Source organism: Petaurus breviceps, unplaced genomic scaffold (genome assembly GCF_028583685.1).
Source record: "Petaurus breviceps papuanus isolate PSGF00001 unplaced genomic scaffold, PetGlider_PUasm1.0 154, whole genome shotgun sequence".
Classification (NCBI taxonomy): domain Eukaryota; kingdom Metazoa; phylum Chordata; class Mammalia; order Diprotodontia; family Petauridae; genus Petaurus; species Petaurus breviceps.
Genome location: NW_027185715.1, coordinates 16,002,008 through 16,024,088, shown reverse-complemented (window position 1 = coordinate 16,024,088; position 22,081 = coordinate 16,002,008). Strand labels below are relative to the sequence as shown.

At 37.9% G+C, this 22,081-nt stretch overlaps 1 protein-coding gene and 1 long non-coding RNA gene across 3 annotated transcripts in view; one reads left to right on the top strand and one right to left on the bottom strand.

Moving 5' to 3' along the window:
* YEATS4 (YEATS domain containing 4) overlaps positions 1–289 on the bottom strand; it is an 18,220-nt gene extending 17,931 nt beyond the window's left edge. Inside the window, exon 1 of the mRNA XM_069081227.1 lies at positions 143–289. Coding sequence (XP_068937328.1) covers positions 143–193 — 51 coding nt within the window. The 5' untranslated portion in view covers positions 194–289. The remainder of the gene's footprint in view (positions 1–142) is intronic.
* A 205-nt stretch (positions 290–494) lies between these two features.
* The window catches only part of LOC138155938 (uncharacterized), a 131,569-nt gene continuing 109,982 nt past the window's right edge, over positions 495–22,081 (top strand). For both annotated transcript variants that reach the window (XR_011167031.1, XR_011167030.1), the window contains exon 1: positions 495–600. This is a non-coding gene — a long non-coding RNA (uncharacterized lncRNA). The remainder of the gene's footprint in view (positions 601–22,081) is intronic.

Sequence of the window (22,081 nt, the reverse complement as noted above, 5' to 3'; positions counted from 1 at the left end):
GGGGGGGGGGGGGGGGGGGGGCGGCTCGCGCCAAGCCGAGCCTCTTTCTCGCTTCTCTCCCGCCGCCCCTCCCCCCTCCCCCACCCGCTCCCGCTCGTTTTCCAGTCCCCCACCGCCCCTTTCCTCTCCGGCCGACACTGACCTTCACTCTCCCGCCGGAGTCAGGTCCAAATTCGGCCATTCTCTTGAACATATTGCACCGGGGGAGAAGCCGCCGCCGCCACTGCTTCCGCCACCGCCGGGGAGAGAGGGCCGGTGCCCCTCAGCGGCGCCGAGCGCTCCTCCCGCCCGGGCCTCGCCGCCTGCCTGGTCCGAGAGGAGGCGAACCACCGGGGCCGGTGGGGCCGCGAGCCCGCCTGCTCCGCTGGGCAGCGTGCGTGAGGCCCATCCAGCCCCGCGAGAGCGGAAGGAAGAGGGGGGGAGGGAGGAGGACGGAGCGGGTCTAGAGAGCCGCGCGTGCCCGGGCGCGCACCCTTCTGCGGGTTAGCTGCGCACTAGTGCGCCTGCGCGAGCTGGCTGCGTCGGCGCCTGCGCGGGCTCAGACCGGCGGGGAGGAGGTGGGGAGGAGAGTCGTAAACAAACTGCTAACCGCGCTTTACGGTAATCCCGTCATTTAATTCTCACAACGACCGGCCTTTGGCGGTGATCTATTATTCCCATTTTACCGACGACGAAACGTTGGCGGACAAATTATGTGCCATTCCTGGCTTTTGAATTCGGGTCTTTCCGAGCGCACTGGAGAACCGGGTGACTGTGTGTGTACGTTTCTCTCCTTAAGTGTACGCACACGCGCATGCGCGATTGGTCCCCAAGCTCGTTGTGCCCACGGAATGTCTTTTCTCCGTGGGTGCGGGATAGGGGACTGTAGGATTTGCTCACGGACAAGTTGTAAGCGTTAATTCCGTACATTGAGTGTTCCGTTCTCTTTGAGGATCACGGTGACAGAAAAGGCCCGTCTGAATTTCAGTTTTGTTTCCTCTTCAGTCCGAGTATTGTAAAGAAAGCCCAGTGCCTTGGGGGTCAGATCCAAACGGCTAGGGTGTCCCCGGCAGGTTCGGAAGAATACGTGCTGAGCCTTTGGGGGGTGAGTGCCTGGTCTTCCAGAATCTGGAGGCCGAGCCCAGCAGACTGACCTCTGGGATCCACACAGGCAGCCAGAGGCCCAGGGACGGTGTCTGAAGAGGGGCGGAAGGTCTCAAGGGTGCCGGGTGGGGATGGTGCAAGCTAACGATGCCCCGCTGAGAATTCTCAGTGGCCACGATCTTCACGCGGGTGAGAAAGTAACATGCGCTGGCGACTGCTCAGCACCTGCTGTTCCCAGCGATCACCCAGATTTTGGTAATTGGAAGCCGTCATCATATAAAAATAATGATGAATGATGTTTACAAAGCACTTTACATACAGTCTCTGATACTTTGGGGATGGATTGTAGAGTCATAGATTTAAAGTTGGGAGAGACTGGAACCAGTGACTTACAATGGCTGATGGAGTATTCCTCGGTAATTAAGTATTTCCCATCTATTCCTTTCTGATTCTACGGCCCTTATCATCTCATACCTAAAGTTTTGACAGAGCCTCCTAACTGCTTTCCCTGCCTTCAGTCTCTCTCATTCCAATGCATCTCACACAGAATTATCATAAAATACAGCTTCCCTGCGGAGAAACTTTCAATAGGACCTCATTGCCCGCAGGATCAAGGTCCATTGCCTTAGCACCCCATTCAAGTACAGTTGGGTTTGGAATGGGTGAACTGACCACCTGAAGGGCAGTGTTTGATGAATCACTGTCGATAGGGAGTTTTGTCTCCAAGGTCTCGGTGACCTCTCTTTGGTTTATCCTTATCAATGACTTTGACGATGCTTTTCAGATTTTCAGATGGTGCATGGGTGGGAAGGATAGCTACTGTTTTGAATGTCAGAAATTACAACCAAAGAGAGCTTGGCAGTCACACAGAGGATGGGATCAAACAAGAAGGAATTGATTAGAGAGGAAGGTAAAGTTCTACACTTTAGAAGTATAGAATAGTGGAAATAACAGCCCAATTCCTACAGTACAAGCCTGACTATACCGCTTCCCTGTTCGGGAAGCGCTAGTGGCTTCTAGCATAAAACACAAGCTCCTTTTGGTTTTTAAAGCTCTTCACAATCTGGGTCTAGCCTACCTTTCCTGGTTTATGGTATATCATTTTTGTACATGTGGTCTAGTCATACTGGCCTACTTTTTGTTCCCTTTGTGCGGGATAGAAACCACTGCCAGATCTTCAAAATTGGAGTCTGAGTCGGAGATCAGAAAAGGTCTTTATTCTTTCTCAATAGAAAGGGCCCGTCCCTCCTTGCTCAAGGAGATCAGCCAGGAAGTGCAAATTGAAGAAAGTCTCAGGCTTCTGTTATCCTAATCCTAACCCAGCCCACTCCCCTGTCCAGTCTCACCATTGGTTGGTGAGGTGGGCTCACAATCTCAAGCTAATTGAGACAAAGCAATTTGTGAATTAGTATCCTATCAGAGGACAGTTTTCCAGTCCCTCATTATGTACCAAATTTGGAGACAGCCAATGAGAGTTACAGTTGACAGTCCTTTATTATAATTATTCATTTGACCCTTCTGCCCAATCAGATGGAAACATCCTTCAATCCCTTGTGCATATCTACACACCAAATTTGGGGGGGGGGGCACCCAATGAGAAGAAGGCTAGTACAACAGTACTTGTACAAATTCTGTTACCTCCTTCCGGAACCTGTGGAAACTTAGCCCTTTGCTATGTCCCACACCTTTATCCAACATTCCATTTTTCTTCTCCAGGTCTTTGCATAGGCTGGGCCCTATACCTGGAGGTCCCTCTTTAACTCTACCTTATGGAATCCCTAGCTTTCTCCAAGACTCAGATAAAGTGCCACCAAGTCTCATACAGGGCCTGTCCAGATTCTCCAAGTTACTAGAGCCCTCTCCCATTATGATTTGTACTTTCTCTGTACTGAACTCACCTCTACATCAAAGCTAAACTATTCAGAGGACTGTTCTGAGTCAGACCCAGTTGAGAACACTTTCCTATCTTCAGAAGTCTCACACTGTTCACTTCCTTGGGACTTACCCTCCACTCCACCAGCATCTTGGTCCATTCTTTCCTTCCAAGATAAATCCATTGTGAGGCAACCTAGATGAGACCTCCCTTTATGTACTGTCTTTCCCCATTAGAATGTAAGCCTTTCTTGTTTTTGTATCCCCCCATGCATGGTGCTTGGCACATAATAAATGCTCTTTCTGGTTGATGATCCAAAGGGCCATAGTAGTTTTGTTTTCATTACTGCACCCAGAGAAAATAGAAAAGTGGACAAGGCAGCTGATAAGTTGGCTGGAGTGGATGGCTGGATGGGATCGAATGAATGGTTTGGTTTAGGGTCCACTGGGTATAATAGGGTAGGTACATTTGCACTCACAATTAAGAAATCTCAGTCCTTGAGCAAGAGTTTCAAAGCTGAGATGAGTGATCCCTTCAAGGACTTTGGGGCTATAGTTTCTGAAAGTATACTTTCCTGGTGGAGAAAAGTAGGCCCTTGGCAGGGCTATTGGCAATATGGTCAAAGATGTAGATGGGATGTAAAGTATAAAACTTGGACCAGAGGCTCCCATCATATGAAAACTTAATTTTCGAGATAATTTTCTCTCTTCACTTGAATTCCCCACCCAGGAAATCTGGAAAAATGTGTATTTTGATGCCTCCATTCCACTGAGACCAACTCACTACTTGCAAGTATGAAGTATTAAAGTATTAAAGGAGGGAAGTTCTGAAAGAATTATGAAAAGAAAACAATCTCGAATTATGAAAAGAAAACAATCTCTTGGAAAAGAAAACAAACTATTATTGAGCAACCCTCTCCAAAAGATCAACACTGGTTTCTGGTCCCTTTGGCCTTCTAGAGCCAATACCGTATTACTTTAGGACTTGTTCTCTTGCAGTTCTGGGAAGACCCCGCAGGTGGCATTAAGAAACAAGAATATTTTACAATTCATCCTATTTCTCAGGCAAGTGATTTACTCACCTACACTATTGTCCAGGTCACTCAGACAAAGGCTGTTGGAAAATCCTTTTTGTAATTGGAAAAACCTCAAATGTTTTCTTTAGTTTTTGAACAAATGTCATATATGGTACTGCAAGTAATTATTACACATATAAAAAAAACCCAGAAACCTGGATGCTGTAGTACATTTCTAATTAGAATTGGCTTCAATTTTCACTTTAAACATCCTCATTCACTGACCATATTTATTCCAAGAGGAAATTAATTATTGTTTGTAATGATTTAAAACATACTGAACCTTGGGCGATCACTGAGAACTCTCTTTTTTCAGTATTTTTAGTAAGGTCATATTCCTGATGTTTTAAAAGTAAAATGAAAGAGGACACTTGCAAGTTTCAAGTTTATTTGATCTAAAAGAAGGAACACTAGTTCTTAAGGGCAACACCCCGCCTCCCCCAAAATTGTTAGAATATTCTTCTAAATTCTAGATACCTGAGAGTGAGGTAGCTGAAGGCCTTTTCTCTCATTCCTGATCTGTCAAATCTAAGTGGAACACCATATTAATCCTAACTTGAATTTACATAACACTTTAAGGTTTACAAAATGCCTTTCTTACCACAATGCTATGAAGCAGGCGATTGTTCTCGTTTTTTTCAGAAGAGGAACTTGATACTCAGATAAAATGAATTGTCCCTGGTCATGTTGATATCAGAACATAAGGTAGGTATCTTGACTCCAGGTCCAGGGTGCTTTTCTTTCTTTTTTTCATATTTTATTGTATTGACTATTTCACAATTACAAAAAAAAAAAAAAGGCACAGAGACTTTTCAGGGTTTGTTTTTTTTTTAGTTCCAATTTCTCTCTCTTGCCCTTTCTTCTGCCCCTACCCATTGAGAAAGCAAAAAACCAAAACTCATTACAAATACGCAGTCATGTGAAACAAATTTGTGCTTTTGCCATGCGTCCTCCCCACCCCAAAAAAATATTGGTTTCTACCTGGTTTCTGCCACAACATTTTCCAGTTTTCCCAACAGTTTTTGTCAAATAGTGAGTTTCTTGACCCAATACCTGTAAGCTTTGGGTTTATCAATCACTAAGTTACCGTGCTCATTTGTGTTGGTATGTTGTTGTTCAGTCACTTTTCAGTTGCATTTGACTCTTTGCCATTTGAGATTTTCTTGGCAAACATACTAGAGTGGTTTGTCATTTCCTTCTCCAGCTCATTTTACAGACAAGGAAACTGAGGCAAACAAGGTTAAGTGAGGTGCCCAGGGTCATACAACTAGTACATATCCACAGCCAGATTGGAACTCAGGAAAATGAGTCTTCCTGACCCCAGGCCCAGAGCTTTGTCCACTGTACCACCTAGGTGCCCTGTATATTACATCTGAATATTATTTAACTAATTTTTTTACAATGATCAGCCCCCCTGTTTTTACATATCACCAAGTTATTTTTGATGATTATGGCTTTGTAATATAGTTTGACTGGTATTTCTGGGCCCCCTTACATCCCATTTTCTTTTCTTTGATTACCTTGATATTGTTGAACTATTGTTCCTCCAGATTAATTTTGTTATGGTTTTTTCTAGATCTATAAAATAATTCTTTGGTAGTTTGGCATGACACTGAATACATAAATTAATTAGGTAGTGTTGTCATTTTATTATATTGACTCTGCCTGTCTATGATGAATTAGTATATCTCTAATTCTTTAGATCTGTTTTCCTTGTGTAAAGGGCATTTTGTAATTGTATTCATATAGTTCTTGTGTCTTGGCTGGTAGATTCCCAGGTGTTTTATATAGTCTGTAGTTGTTTTAAATGGAATGTCTCTTTCTATCTCTTCCTGCTGGATTTTGTTGGTAATATACAGAAAAGCTGATGGTCTGTGTGGGTTTATTTTATGTCCTGCAACTTGGTTGAAGTTAATTGTTTTGATTTGATTTTTAGTTGATTCTCTAGGGTTTTCTAAGTGAACAATCATCTACAAAAAAGTAATTTTTTTTCAATCATTACCTATGCTTATTTCTGCAATTTTTTTAGTCTTATTGCTATAGGTAATATTTCTCTTATAATATTGAATAGTAATTCTAGCTTATCCCCTTTACAAGAAATACTGACTTCATTTTGGATAGATACTACTTATCATCTAAAGGAAAACTCCATTTATTACTGTGCTTTCTAGTGTTTTAAAAAGGAATGGGTATGGTATTTTGTCAAAAAGCCTTTTCTAAATCTATGGAAATAATAATATAATATTTTTTGTTTTTGTTATTGATATAGTCTATTATGTTTGTAAATTTTCCCACTAGTATAAATTTAGCCTGATCTTAGTGTATAATCTTTGTGGTATATTGCTGTAATCTCTGCTAGTATTTTACCTTAAAATTTTTTCATGAATATTCATTAGGGAAATTAGTCTATAGTTTTCTTTCTTTTGACTCTCCTTGATTTAGGTTCCAAGACTGTATTTGTGTCATAGAAAGAATTTGAAAGGATTCCTTCTTCATCTATTTATCCATCTGGTTCTGGGTTGGTTTTTCCTCCTTAAGAAGCTCATTTATGGCATGTTCAGTTTCTTTTTCTAAAATCAGGTTATTTTATTTTCTGGTCTGTTAATCCAAGCAATTTGTATATTTTGTAAATCTATCGATTTCATTTAGATTGTCTTATGGACATATAGTTGAGTAAAATAGATCCTAATAATTGGTTTTTTTATTTCCTTTTTTATTGGTTATGAATTTACCTTTAAAATTTTTTATTCCAGTAATTTAGTTTTTTTCTTATTTAAAATCAAATTAGCCAGTAGTTCATCTCTTATATTTATTTTTTTTTTCAAAATACCAGCTTCTAGTTTTATTTATTAGTTCAATGGGCTTTTTTTTTTTTCAATTTTTTAAATGTCTCTATTGATTTTTAGGATTTTCATTTGGTGTTTAATTGGGGGGGTGTGTATTTGTTGCTTTTCTATTTTTTTATGTACCCAATTTGTTGACATGCTCTTTCTCTCTTTTATTGATATAAACATTTAAAGATATAAATTTTCTCATAGGTGCCACTTGACCTGCATCACACAGATGTTAGTATGTTGTCTCATTATTGTCATTATCTTTAATGAAATTATCGATTGTTTCTATGATTTGTTCCTTGACCCATTCCTTCTTTAGGAATAGATTATTTAGAGTCTAATTAATTTTTAATCTATACTTCCACATCCCCTTATTGAGTGCAGTTTTGATTACATTATGGTCAGAAAAAGGTACATTTAATATTTCTGCTTTTCTGCATTTGTGAGACTTTTATCCCCTTGTGGTTAGGATGCTATGCACAGTTGAGAATAGCTCCTTTCTATTCTCATTCAGTATTTTTCCAGAGGCCTGTTATGTCTAGCTTTTCTAAAATTCTATTAATCTTAACTTATTTCTTGTTTATTTTATGGTTAGATTTCTAAGTCTATCAGAGGGTAAATCGAGGTTTCCCACTAATATGGTTTTACTGTCAATTTTATCTGCAACTCCTTTACATTTTATTATAAGAATTTGGATGCTATGCCACTAAGTGCATATAAATTTAGTAATTAATATTACTTCATTCTTTTTGGTACCTTTTAGCCCAATATAGTTCCCCTGTTTATTTCTTTTAATTAGGTCTATTTTTGCTTTTGCTTTGTTTGAGATCATGATAGCCACCCTGCCCTTTTCATTTAAGTTAAATTATAATAGATTTTACTCTAGACCCTTTAAAAAAAAACCCTATGTGTATCATTCTGTTTCAAGTGTACATATATACACATATTGTTTGAAACTGGTTTCTAATAATGGTTCTGCTATCCTCCTTTGTTTTTTGGGTGTGTTCATCCCATTTAAATTGATAGTTGTGATTACTAACCATGTATTTCCTTCTATCATTTACTCTTATGCTTATCCTTCTCTTTTTTTTACCATCTCCTCCTCAAAAGTCTGTTTTGCTTCTGACCGCTTAATCTACCTTCCTTATTATTCTCCTTCCTCTTTTCTCTTAACCCCCTTTCTTCCTGCTTCTCTGTTGAGTAAGAAGAATTTCTGTATCCAAATCAGGGTATACATTTATTTGTCCCTCCTTGAACCAATTCACATAAGGATAAGGTTCAAATCTTGTCTGCTCCCCCCTCTACTGCCCACTCTGTTGTATAAACTCTTGCTTGTCCCATTTATGAGATAATTCTTCCTCTCCCTTCCTCCTCTTCCAGGTCATTCCACTCCTCCTTCTTTCTAGTATTCTTCTGAGATCATCCCAACATAATAAAATCACACCCAGGCTTTTGGTCTATTTAGATTCCCTCTAAGACCCCTGATGATGATAAAGTTCTCAGGAGTTACGTGTATACCCTCCCCATAAAACAATTTAACCTTGTTTAGTCTACTATAATTTCTGTCTCATGTTTACCTTTTATGCTTCTCTTGAATTCTTGTTTGCATGTTAAATTTCTATTCATCTCTGATCTTTTCCTTAGCAATGCTTGGGAGTCATTGGTTACATTGAAAGCCTTCTCACTCCCCTGCCCCTGTAGAGTAATACTGGATTAGTTATTCTTGGATTTAATTCTAGATCTTTGATCTTTTTGCCTTTTATATTCCAAGTTTTCTGTTTCTTTATCCAGGTGGCTGCTAATTCTTTTTTCTTTGTTTTTGTTTTTTTAAGGAGGGAAGGCAGGGCAATTGGGGTTAAGTGACTTGCCCAAGGTCACAAGTGACTTGCCCAAGGCTAGTAATTGTTAAGTGTCTGAGCCTGGATTTGAACTCCTGTCCTCCTGATTCCAGGGCTGGTGCTCTATTCACTGTGCCACCTAGCTGCCCGACTGCTAATTCTTCTGAGATCCTAACTGTAGCTCCTCAGGACTTGAATCATTTCTTTCTGGCTGCTTATAGTATTTTTTTTCTTTCCCCTGGAAGCTCCAGATCTTGGCTATAATATTCCTGGGAGTTTTCCTTTTGGAGTTTCTTTTAGGAGGTGACTAGTCAGTTCTTTTAATGTCTACTTTTCCCTCTAGTTGTAAGAGATCTAGGTAGTTTTCTTTTATAATTTGTTGAAATATGATGTCTAGGCTCTTTTTTTTGTCATGGATTTCAGGTAGTTGAGTGATTCTTAAATTGTTTTTCCTTGATCTGTTTCCAGGTCATTTATTTTAGCTGGGCTTGTTTCTTAGTTTGTAAAACGAGTGGGACTAAACTCCATGGTCTTTTACAATTCTAAGTACACTGTTTCCTCAGAAAGAGCACTGTTCTTTGTTCTCATGAACCACTGTAAACTTCAGTAGGGAAAACAATGACATGTACCATAAGTGGACCATCTACTTGACTTTATTTTACTTGTAAGGATGAGAACAAAGGCTTATATAAAATGTTCTATTTCTTTGAACTTTTACGTTTCCTATTGCAGAGGATGAAACATTGTGGTTTCAATACTTCTCATTGTTTCACTTTGTGGTATTCTGTTCCCATTGTTTCATCTAGTGGCTTTATATTCCCCATTGTTTCATACTGTAGGTTTATACCCCCCATTGTTTCATCTTCCTATATTTCCCATTCATGATTAAGGTCTTTGTGATAGAGAACTGTAGCAGAGTGAATGAGAAGGATAAGACCTTGGCTTTATTTATTATTTTATTTTATTTTTTTACTAGATCTTGATTTCTATGGTAAAAGGAATTCCTGGTAAGTGATGTCCCTCAAATAATACAGAGAAGCACCTACTCTAAAACCATAGTCTTTGAGAGTTGCTTTGGGCATTGAGGAGTTGTGACCTGTTAAGGGTCACATAAACAGGAAGGATCAGAAGTGGAATTTGAAGCCACAGTCTTCCTTACCATGATGCCAACTCTCTATTCATTTTGACATGCTTTTAATAATACAAGAGAATAGAACCAGAGAACAATAGAAATTCAGAGTTGGAATCTAGTCCAACTCATTCCCAACCCATGCCCAAGAATGAATCCTCTCTACAGCATAATATGGGTAGACATCCAGCCTTTGCTTGAGTCTAAAACCTCTTTATGTTTTTTTTAACCATTTTGAAATTTTTACTTAATCTGAGAATATATGCAGGGCACTTTGTAAACTTTAAATCAACATGTAAATATGAGTTATTGTTACTAAGGAAGAAGAGAAGAAGAATAAATGGCACATCATTTTAAATAATAACTTTATATGGGGTTTTGTAATTTTTTTTGAGGTAATCTTCATATATTTGAATGACTGTCATTGGGAAGAGGTGAATTGGGTTTTTTAGCTTCTTCCCGGATAGTCCAGAAAGGGGTAATTCATGGAAATTACAAAGAGGTAGGTTTCAGTCAATATAATACATAAACCTGTTAACAATTAGAGTTGTCCAAAAGTAGAATTAGTTGCCTCAGAAAGTGGGAATAGTGAGTGGACCTGTTACTTCATGCATATAGAGTTTTCAAGTAAGGAAAATCCTACCATTTAATGTTGGCACCTTCTCTGCAGTTTCATAATCTTAAGAGAGTTACCTGGTACACCAAGAGGTCAAGCGGCTTGCTCATGGTCACAGAGCCCATATATATATCAGTGGTAGGACATGAGCCCATGTTTTCCTGAGGAGAAACACCATTCCATTGCACACTTGTCTTCTGTTTTTGTGGTGAGGAGATAAAATGCCATTTCATCCAACCAGGTCTCTTTCCTGGTCCCTAGACTAATTTGGGAAGAGGGAAAATGCTATTCTATTGTATTCCAGTCTTCTACCTTTATAATAAAGGGATAAAAGACCTTTCTATCCAACCAAGTCTCTTGTCTGGTCTCCAGCCTTCTAGGAGAAAAAGAGAAACATCCTTCCTTTGGGCACCAGTCCCTACCTTTTTTTTTATAAGAAGAGAAAATGTCATTATATCCAACCAAGTCTCCTGACTCTTGCTGGAAGGGGGGAAACAGCTTTCCATTCCATCGAGCACTTGTCTCCTTTCCAGGGAAGAGGAGAAATGCCACTCTAAGTCTCCTGCCTGGAGGGAAGAGGAATGATACCATTCCTTTGGCTCCAAGCTCCTGTCCCCTTGGCTGAATTGCCTAAAGCACCAGGAGGACTCTACCTTGTGGTAATACATCTACCATACAAGGAAAACCTAGCTATAATCATTTCTCAATGATTAATCAGCAACCCTCTGGTCACATGCTTTCTATCACAGTGATTCTGAACCCCCTGCAGTTATAATTCAAATCTTTTTTCCCTGTCTCCCACTGCCTGATTCCTTATTCTCATTTCACTCAACCCACCTGGCTCTTCCCCCACCCTTTACAATGCTACACTCTAAAGATATGCCCCCCATTTCACTATGCTTTCTAGAATGCCTATTCCATGAACAACAAATTGACCTTCATCTTAAATATTTTTGTTTCCTATTACTTTCATCTTCTTGCTCTCACTAAGGCCTGACTTTTTCCTGATAACATAGCTTCCCTGGTCTCCTTTTCTGACAATGGTTGCACTTTCATTCATTCCCTTCAATCACTTATTGAGGTGAGGGAGTTGTAATGTTTTTTGATCCCCATTGCCACTTCCAAGTTCTCCTAGCACCTCACTCAGTAACAGCTTCTCCTTTGAGGTTCACTCAGTTCATGTCTACTACCCAATAAAAACTTTAGAAGTTTTTGTCTACCAGCTTCCAGGACACTCCCTTTTTACTTTTTTAAACTCAATTTTATTTCAATTTCGGAGTTCTCTCCCTTCTTTTTCTCTGCCTCTCCCATTGAAAAAGCAATTTTCCAGAAAACTGGAAAACAGGATGGCAGAAACTAGGCATGTACCAAAATGGATACATGATTTAGACATAAAGGGTGAAACTATAAGCAAATTAATCAAGAAATAGTTTACCTGTTAGATCTATGGAGAAGGGAAGAATTTATGACCAATCAAGAGATAGAGAATATTATGGAAAGCAAAATATGTAATTTTGATTACATTCAATTAAAAAGTTTTTGCACAAACAAAGCCAATGCAACTGAGATTAGAAGGGAAGCAGGAAGCTGGGAAACAAGATTTATAGCCAATGTCTCTGATAAAGGTCTCATTTCTAAAATTATATAAAGAAGTGAGTCAAATCTATAAGAATAAAAGTAATTCCCAATTGATAAATGGTCAAAGGATATGAGCAGGCAATTTTCAGATGAAGAAATTAAAGCTATCTGTAATCATGAAAAAAATGCTCTAAATCATTATTGGTTAGAGAAATGCAAATTAAAACAACTCTGAGGTACCACACCACACCTTATCTATCAGATTGGCTAACATGACAAAACAGGATAATGATAAATGTTGGAGAAATCATGGGAAATGTGGGAAAATTGGAACACTAATTCATTGTTGATGGAGTTATGAACAGATTCAGCCATTCTGGAGAGCAATTTGGAACTATGCCCAAAGAGCTATAAATCTGTGCATACCCTTCGATCCAGAAATACTACTTCTAGGTCTGTATCCCAAAGAGATCATAAAAAATGGGAAAGGACCCACATGTACAAAAATACAGCAGCTCTTCTTGTGGTGGCTAAGAATTGGAAATTGAAAGGATACCCATCAGTTGGGGAATGTCTGAACAAGTTGTGGTATATAAATGTAATGGAATACTATTGTTTCACAAGAAATGATGAGCAGCCAGATTTCAGAGAAACTTGGAAAGACTTGTATGAACTGATGCTGAGTGAAGTGAGCAGAACCATGAGAACATTGTACACAGCAATAGCAACTTTGTATGATGACTGACTTTGTTAGACTTAGCTCTCCTGAGCAATGCAATGATCTAAGACAATTCCAAAAGACTCATGATGGAAAATGCTATCCCTATCCAGAGAAAGAACTATGGAGTCTGCATGCAGATTGAAGCATACTCTTTTTTTCTCTCATGATTTTCCCCTTTTGTTCTGATTCTTCTTTCATAACATGACTAATGTGGAAATAGGTTTATTATGATTGTACATAGATAGCCTATACAGATTGCATGTCATCCTGGGGAGGGGGGGGGAATTTTGGAACTCAAAATCTTACAAAATTGAGTGTTGAAAACTAAAAATAAATAAATTTTTAAAAAGAAAAGAAAACCAAAACCCATTACAAATATGTATAGTGATATAAAACAAATTCCCTCATTAGCCTTGTCCAGAAAGAAAAGAAAGAGAAAGGAATAGATAAGAGAAGAAGAGAGGAAAAGAGAGATGAGGAAATGAAAGGAGAAGAGAAGAGAGGAGAAAACATGTCTCAATCTATATGCTGAAATCATCTTTCTCTCTGGAGGTAGATAACATGTTTCATCATGAGTCTTTTGGAATTGTGGTTAATATTGTGCTGATCACTGAGTTTTTTGAAATTGATTATCTTTATAATATGGCTATTGTATTAACTTTTGTCTTGATTCTGCTCACTTCACTTTATATCAGTACATATAAGTCTTCCCAGGTTTTTCTGAAACCATCCTTTTCATCATTTCTTATAGCATGGTTGAATTCCATAACATTTATATACTATAACTTGTTCAGCCATTGCCTCATTGATGAGCACCCCTTCAATTTCCAATTCTTTACCACTACAAAGAGACCTACTAAAATAATGGAAAAGGACATTTTGTACATGATGGTCCTTTTCTTCCTTCTTTGATTTTTTTTTTGAGGGGGAAGGCAAGGCAATTGGGGCTAAGTGACTTGTCCAAGGTCACACAACTAGTAAGTGTCAAGTACCTGATTGGATTTGAACTCAGGTTTTCCTGACCCCAGGGTCAGTGCCCTGTATTCACTGTACCACCTAGCTGCACCCACCCCCCATCTTTGTATATAGGGGTATAGTGGCAGTATCATGTGGTCAAAGGTTTGGACTGTCACACTGGTCACAGTTCCACTGACAGTATATCAGTGTACTTTCCCCTATTTTTCCCTACATTCCCCTATTTTAGTGTTTTTCCCCTACATCTCTTCTAGCGTTCTGTCATCTTAGTCAATCTGATGGTTCTAAGGTGGTACCTCAAGAGTTGTTCTAATTTGAATTTCTCTAATTGTTAGTGATTTAGAGCATTTTTTTCATATAGCTATTAATAGCTTGGATTTTTTCCTCTAAGAATTGTCTATCCATATCCTTTAACCATTTATCAATTGGACAATGGCTTTTTTTCCTTTGTAAATTTGACTGAGTTCCCTTAGAAATTAGACCTTTATCAGAGAAGTTTGCTACAAAGATTTCCCCTAGTTTCTTGCTTTTCTTCTAATTTTAGCTACATTGTTTTTCTTTGTCTAAAAACCTTTTTATACAAATTGTTTTTTACATGTAACTGGGAAATAAGATATACAGGCACTGGGGCATAGAAATCCATCTTGCCCTACTAGAGAGTTGTGGGGGGTGTGGGGGAGGATATTAGAGAGAACAGACTGGGGGAAGGGTTCAGTAGGTTTGCTGCCTTAGGGTGGGGTGCGGGAAAGATGGGGAGAAAACTTGTGACTCAAAATCTTATGGAGATGAATGTTGAAAACTAAAAATAAATAAATATATTGAAAAAAATTTAAAAAAATAAAACCTTTTTAAGGTAATAATAAAAAATGTCCATTTTATCGCTTGTGAACCTCTCTGTTTCTTGTTTGGTTATGAACTCTTCCCATATTCAGGTATCTGACATGCTTTTTTATTTTTTAATTAAGTTTTTATTCAGTTTTTTAATATTACCATAAATTTCCTTAGTATCTCTCCCTCTTTCCCTCCTAGAGAGCCACTCCAAAATCAAATAATGGTCCTTTTAGACATAAGAAAGGAAAATGGAAAAAAGGTAGAAAAAAAACAGCATAACTGAGCACTGAGCAATACATTGAAAAATGTGTGACATTCAGCATTTGTGGGTCTCCTTCCCCTGCAAAAGGGTGAAGGGTGGGAGCATATTTTCAAACTGTGCTTATTCTTTATAATTTGTGACTTTCACTTTAATTAATTTTTTCAGGGGGAGGCTATGTGGTTGTTTCTTTCCAATTACATTGTTTTAGTCATCATGTTGTAGCAGCAAGAACCCCAAGCGCGTCCTCAGGGTTTGCCGCCCATACAGGTTCTTGGATCTGCTTTGTTAAAGGAAAGCAACTCAAAATGGGTTAACAAGCTTACTTTAATCAATCAGACATATATCATTTACCTTGTTCAGGGGAAAAAGGTCAGCACCCCGAACTTCAAAGCATACAGGCAGAATTATCAAGACAGAAACAGATCAAATAGACAGATTTCAAACTGTCCAACCATTACATCCATACCCAGTCAACATCTGGGTTTCCACATCTGGGTTTTTCAAAGCCAGGGGACTCTCAACAACAGCTTCCCAGAATTCAGATCAAATCACAGAACACTTCTCAAAGTGAGCCCCAAAACAAAGCTACACATCAGGGCTTATATAGCCTTCTCCTGGCTCAGAGAATGTAACAACCTTATTGACTCACTGGCCAATCAAGAAGTATCTACTGAAAAACAAGCCTCCTACCCCAGGCTTCAGGTACACTTTTTTAGCCTAGGGGCAGGGAAGATCTTCCAAATTTGCATTCCCATTACACATGTGTATTGTGTTCTTGGCTCTAACTCATTCAACATCAATTCCTGCAGATCTTTCTATGTTTCTTTGCATCTATCACATTTGTATTTTCTCATGGTGGAGAAATAATATCCCATTACATTCATGTCCTCCAATTTGTTTAGAAATTCCCCAGTGTACAGGCATCCACTTTATTTCCATTTCTTTGTTATCACAAACAAGTATTGCTATGAATATTTTAGCACATAATGGGGACTTTTTCTTAGTAATGGAATCTTTGGGTCAAATGGTATGAACATTTTATTATTATTATTTGTTAAATTAACCAATTTACTTGCATAATTCCAAATTGTTTTCCAAAATGGGTTGTGCTGGTTCATAGCTCCACAAAGAATGCACTAGTGTGTCTGTTTTCTCCCAACCCCTTCAACATTCACCATTCCCGTATTTTCTCATTGCCAGTTTTAAGGGTGTGAGGTGAAATCTCAGGGTTATTTTTATTTTCCTTATTATGGGTGATTTGAATTATTCTTTCATGTGGTAGTTAATATTTTGTTATTCTTTTGAGCATTGTTTGCTCATACCCTTTGCTTATCTTTTGGGAAATAACTATACATATATATATATGAATATGTGTATGTATACATATACATAAATGTGCACATATCTGTTAATTGTTTTTGTATTTTGGATTCTAAAACCTCATCAGAGAAATTTGATACCAATATTTTTCCCATTTGACTGCTTCCTTTTTAATTTTAGGTGCATTAATTTTGTTTGTGAAGAAGTTTTACAGTTTCATATAATCAAAGTTCCCTCTTTTATCTTCTGTGATGGCCTCAATTCCTTGTTTGGTTAAAAATCTATCTCCTACACATAGCTGTGAGAGTTATATGATCTGCTTCTCTTCTCATATTTTTTTTTAACAATATGATCTTTTATTAGAGTCGCATATCCATTTAGAAAGGATTGTGAAATATGGCACATCAAGCCTCCCCTAATTGAAAAAGGATAGACCACATATCAAGGCAAGGACAGAGGACATGTCTTTTGGGGAGTGACATCAGGTTAAGCTAGTTGGGGCTTATAGACAGCAAGCAGATGTCCCAGGGGCAAATGGCATGAATAATAACAACTTTCCCTTTCAATGGGACCTTTAAACTAACTGGGAGCAAAAACTATATTTCTGAATTTAACTCAAGAATGAAGAAGTGTGACTTGACAAAACGGAGCAGTAAGTTAGAATAGGGTCAGTTATAGAATATAGTCAGTTATTAAATGATGCAGAATAATTTTAATTTTCTCAGATCTCCTAATTAGTTTCTACCTCAATACCTCATACCAGTCCATCCTATACACTGCTGCTGATGTAATTTTCCCTAAGTACAAGTTTAACCATGTTACTCACCTACTCAATGAACTTCAGGGGTTTCCCATGGCCTTTTGTATAAAACTATTAACTATTCTATAAAGTTTTTAAAGGCCTAAACAATCTGGCCTCAACCTATTTTCCCAGTCTCATTGGTCATTACTCGTCCTTTCCTATTTTGTGATTGCCAAACTGTCCTCTTTGTTTCTTACACAGGACAATTCCACCTCTACCTTCCTGCCTTTATACTGACCGCATGGCCAGAATGAATTCCCTCCTTACTTCCACATCATAAACTCTCCCTCTTCCTTTAAGATACAACTCAAATTTTCTGCATGAAGCCTTTCCTGATCTCTCCCAACTGCTAATGCTGTTAGTGCTATCCATCACAAACTACTTGAATTTAACCAAGCACACATGTATATATACATATATACTTAACACATATATTTACATGTTTAACTTCATAATTATGCTGCATATATTTATAAATGTACTTGTCTTCCCATTAAAATGTACATTCCTGGTGAGTAGGGATTATTTCATTCTTTGTACCTTTATTTCTAGTATGTAGCACAGTACCCGAAATATAGTAAGTGCTTGTTGATATTTTTTATTTATGTAATATTTAATTATATATATAATTCTATAATAGTTAATATATAAAATAATTATTATATAATAATTGTTGATTAATTGGTTGATAAAGAGGCATCAAATACAATTCTATTCCCACACTAACCAATTCTTATATCCTGTTCCATATCCCAACTGTTGGTGACCTACCTCATCTACCCCTTTTATAATCCTTTGCTTCCTTCAAAGACTCAGCTTAAATATCTTGTTCAGCAGCAAGTCTTTCTTTTATCTCCCAACTGCTGGAGACTTCCCCTTTGAGGTTACTTTCCAGCTGCTCAGTATATAGCTCAAATGTACCTAATAATTTAAATGTTGCTTCTCTTGTTAGAATGTAAACAGCCTGGGGGCAATGACTATTTCTATTTTCATTTTTATACCTAGTCCTTTACTTAGTGCTTGGTAAATAGTAACTACTAAATAAATGTGTGTTGATGAATGGATTGATGTCCTTCTGATCTTGGCTATATTTGTTTTATTTGTGCAAAAACTTCTTAATTTAATGTAATCAAAATTATCCATTTTATACCTCATTCTGTTCTCTATCTCTTGTTTATTCATAAACTATTCACCTAACCATAAGTCCTATAAATAATATGTTCCATGTTCTTCAAATTTTCTTGTAATCTCTCTCTTTATATATGTGATGATAAAAAATTATCCGACCTAAAATAAGAAAGACTGAGGCAGAGCTCTGAGCCAATGGCACTTTATTAAAGGTCCATGGACCCTTCTAATGAAGTCAACCTCAGATCTTACTTTGAGATGCCCCCTTCTTCTAGGCCCTATTTTAAGATGGCTGGATATTTAAACAAGAACAGCTATACCAGATACAGAATAATTCCATTGGTTAGAATATGATTCATAGACTAAAATAAGCAGAACAATAATGTATCAGTAGAGTTATGGGTTGGGCAAGGCAGGAAATATTTCTGCTAACTTGGTGGTCAGAAGGGTGAAACACAGGGTAAATCCACTGACTTAGGTGGTCATAAGATGGTCATAAGATGGATATCAGCTCATGTTGGATAAGAGAGAATGGTTCAGAGGTACAAAAATAATTTGGGGGGACTTTCCATGTAGTTGCCACACTGCCACACTGGGCTTGGTCACCATGACAAAGAAAAACAGGGATGGAGGGCCCCTACCTTGCTTCCTATGATTATGCAAGTGATCTTACCTTCTGTCGTTCACAGCTCTGGGGCCAAATATACAGAACTCATAATCTCTACTCCTATCATTTCAAATTGATTAATAATGATTAGAATCTGAATTGTGCTCAATGAATCAACTTTCTCATCTAAGTCATGTATCTATTTTGACCTTGTCTTGGTGAAATATGAAAGATATTGTTCTAGGGGCAGCTAGGTGGCCCAGTGAATAGAGCACCGTCCCTGGAGTCAGGAGGACCTGAGTTCAAATGTGGCCTCAGACAGTTGACACACTTACTAACCATGTGAGTTTGGGCAAGTCACTTAACCCCAATTGCCCTCCAAAAAGCAAAAAAAAAAAAAAGATATTGTTCTATGCCCAATTTCTGTGATCTTTCTAGTTTTCCCACAATTTATTTTTACCAAATAATAAATTTATTCCAAAATCTTAAGTCTTTACACTTGTCAAATACAAAGTTACTATATTTATTTATTACTGTAAATTATATCTACTCGCACTGATCTCACCTTTCTATTTCTTAATCAATACTAGATAGTTTTGACAATTACTGCCTTATAATATAGATTAAGCTATTTCTTCCCTACTTATTTATTCTATTCCCCAAAAAACTGGGAAAATTAACTCTTTTGTCCCTATAGTTTCATTTATGATTTCTTGAAATAGAGCTCTGGAAAACCAGACTTTGATAAAAACCCATTGGGATTCAAATAGAGCTATTTGACTATGCCTTAAAAACAAATCTGGCTCTCACTGATTGGTCAATAATAAGTACCAGCCTAAGCTTCATTTGCTCATTGTTTGGGTTTTGGTGGCTCAGAGTGAGTATAAATAGCAATTGTTTAGATTAGGCCAGAACCTGAGGGTCTTCCCCTTCCAGACTGAATTTTTTTTTTTTTGAGTAGGCAAACTAGGTCATCTTTTGCCTCATTTCTTACCTAGCTTTAAATCATTGAATCACTGAATGGGTGTTGCCTCTGACAAGCCATGATCTAGAAAAAGACTTTCGTTTAAAAAGGTCAAGGTCTCCCTACTGCATCTGGGACCATATCCAATCATCCTGACCTATGTCTTGCCACTTAACTCAGATGACTCTGGAGGAGAGAGGTGAGGCTGGTGACTTTGCACAGCCCTGCCTCACTTAAATCCAATTCACTTGCAAGTCAAGGTATCACCTTCCTGATGTCATTGGTCCTCTTCTAGAATGAAGGTCAAGCAACACCAAACAAGAAGATCTTGTACTGCTAAATCTCCTTCCTTTACATTTTTTCATTATTTCCTTTGATATTCTTGACTTTTTGTTATTTCAAATGAACTTTGTTCTTTTTTCTAATTCAGTAAAATAACTTTTTGGTTATTTAGCATGGCATTGAATATATAAATTAGTTCAGGTAAAATTGTCATTTTTATTATATTAGTCCTCCCTGCCCATGAATAATTAATGTTTTTCCATTATTTAAATTTGGCTTATTTGTATAAAAAGTTTTTTTTTAAATAATTTTGTTTATATACTTTCTGGGTTTGTTTAGGCAGAAGTATTCCCAGGTATTGTATACTGTCTAGAGTGATTTTAAATGGGATATCTTTTACTATCTCTTCTTGCAGGGTTTTGTTTGTGATTTGTAGAAATGCTGGTGATTTATGTGAATTTACTTTATATCCTGCTACTTTGCTAAAATTATTAGTTGTTTTAACTTTGAGAGAATAAGTCATTTTAACTATTATAAATACCAAATTAATAAAAAGGACATATGAAGAATGCTATCTGCATGATTTTCTTTCTCTCTCTCTCCTTATGTACATACACACACACACACACACATATCTTTGTGCCTAATGGTAGCCATCTCTAGGGTAGGAGGGTGGGAAAAAAAGAAATTTACATGATAACTTTATTATATAATTTAAAAGGAATAGCAAGTTGTACATAATAGATTTGTAGTTTCGTGTGCAGTTTTTAAAATTATTATTATAATGGAAATGCTTGTTTTGTTCTATAATTAAAAAAATAAACATTAAAAAAAAGATAATTAGATTGATTGACCCTTCAAACTGGACTTCCAGTCCCCTGAGTATTACAGGAACAGCCATCTGGCTCAGAGAGAGTAAGTCAATCCTATGCCTGGTCTGATGGAAAGCACCAAGTGTTTTGGAACCATATACTTCTTATTCAAAACCTAGCTCTACCACTTACTACCTGTATGCCCATGGGCAAACTTCTCCACCTTAACATGGAGAGATGGGATTAGGTGAACTGTAAGGCCACCTTTATTTTTAAAATTTATGAGACCTGAAATAATGATGGAGAAACCAGAAATTTAAGCCCCTGAACACTCAACTGAAAAATATCATGAAATAGTCAACTTGAACTTGACTTTACAGCAGTCACTAGAGGCAGAAGCTTTTGGTGGTCAGTTGACAGTAGTACCTAATTTGTTATAATCAGGTTTCACAGTGGAAATTGGTATAGTCTTAAGATCAGAGAAGGTATTTGTAATGTAATACCAAGCAAAGGCAACTTCCCAGGTTCAAAATACCAGCATAGGTGCTCTCTATTTTATTCAGTAACAAACCCAGAACAGAGAAGATCAAAACATGACATCATTCAAAATACAGCATTTACTAAGTGTGATTAAATCATCTCCAAGGCCTACCCCACCCCAGGACTTTCCAATCATTCAATCAATTACAAAGTCTCTGTTCCAAATACTTCTCCACCCCTAGGCTATACCTTAATTAAGTCCACCACAAAGCCCCTCTTCTCAAATGGAGATTAGTTTCCAAACATAAGTAAAATACATTCATTTGCTCAACCATAGAACACAAAAAGGTCAAAAGTTCCCCACCCCTAGGATCACAATTGAATCTACCCCAGAGTTACATCAAGTTTAAACACAGCACTTAATACCCAAATGGAGGTCTTTTCTTCATCTTGACACGAGGCAAGTTCTCAGCAATCTTAGTTCCTGGAGAGACAAGGCTTAGCAAGGCCATAAGATACATTGCCAGTCCCTTCATGAATTTATCCTCTGTCTGTAGAACAGTCCTAGAACCCCTGAACACATTAGCAAAGCCCTCTCCCAGGATTTCTGTAAACATACAACAAGAAAATCCTTCTTCAGGGCTTCTGAACCAACAGAAAGGCTCCCAGACCCCTGCAACAACAGCACTGTCCTTCACCAGTGGACAGTATTCATTCTGTCTGCCGGACAGTCTCCAGACCCCTGCAACAACAGTACTGTCCCTCACCAGTGGACAGTATTCACTCTCAGTACTGTCCCTCACCAGTGGACAGTATTCACTCTCTGTCTGCAGGACAGTCTCAGGCCTTCTTAACCAAATGCCAGGTTCCA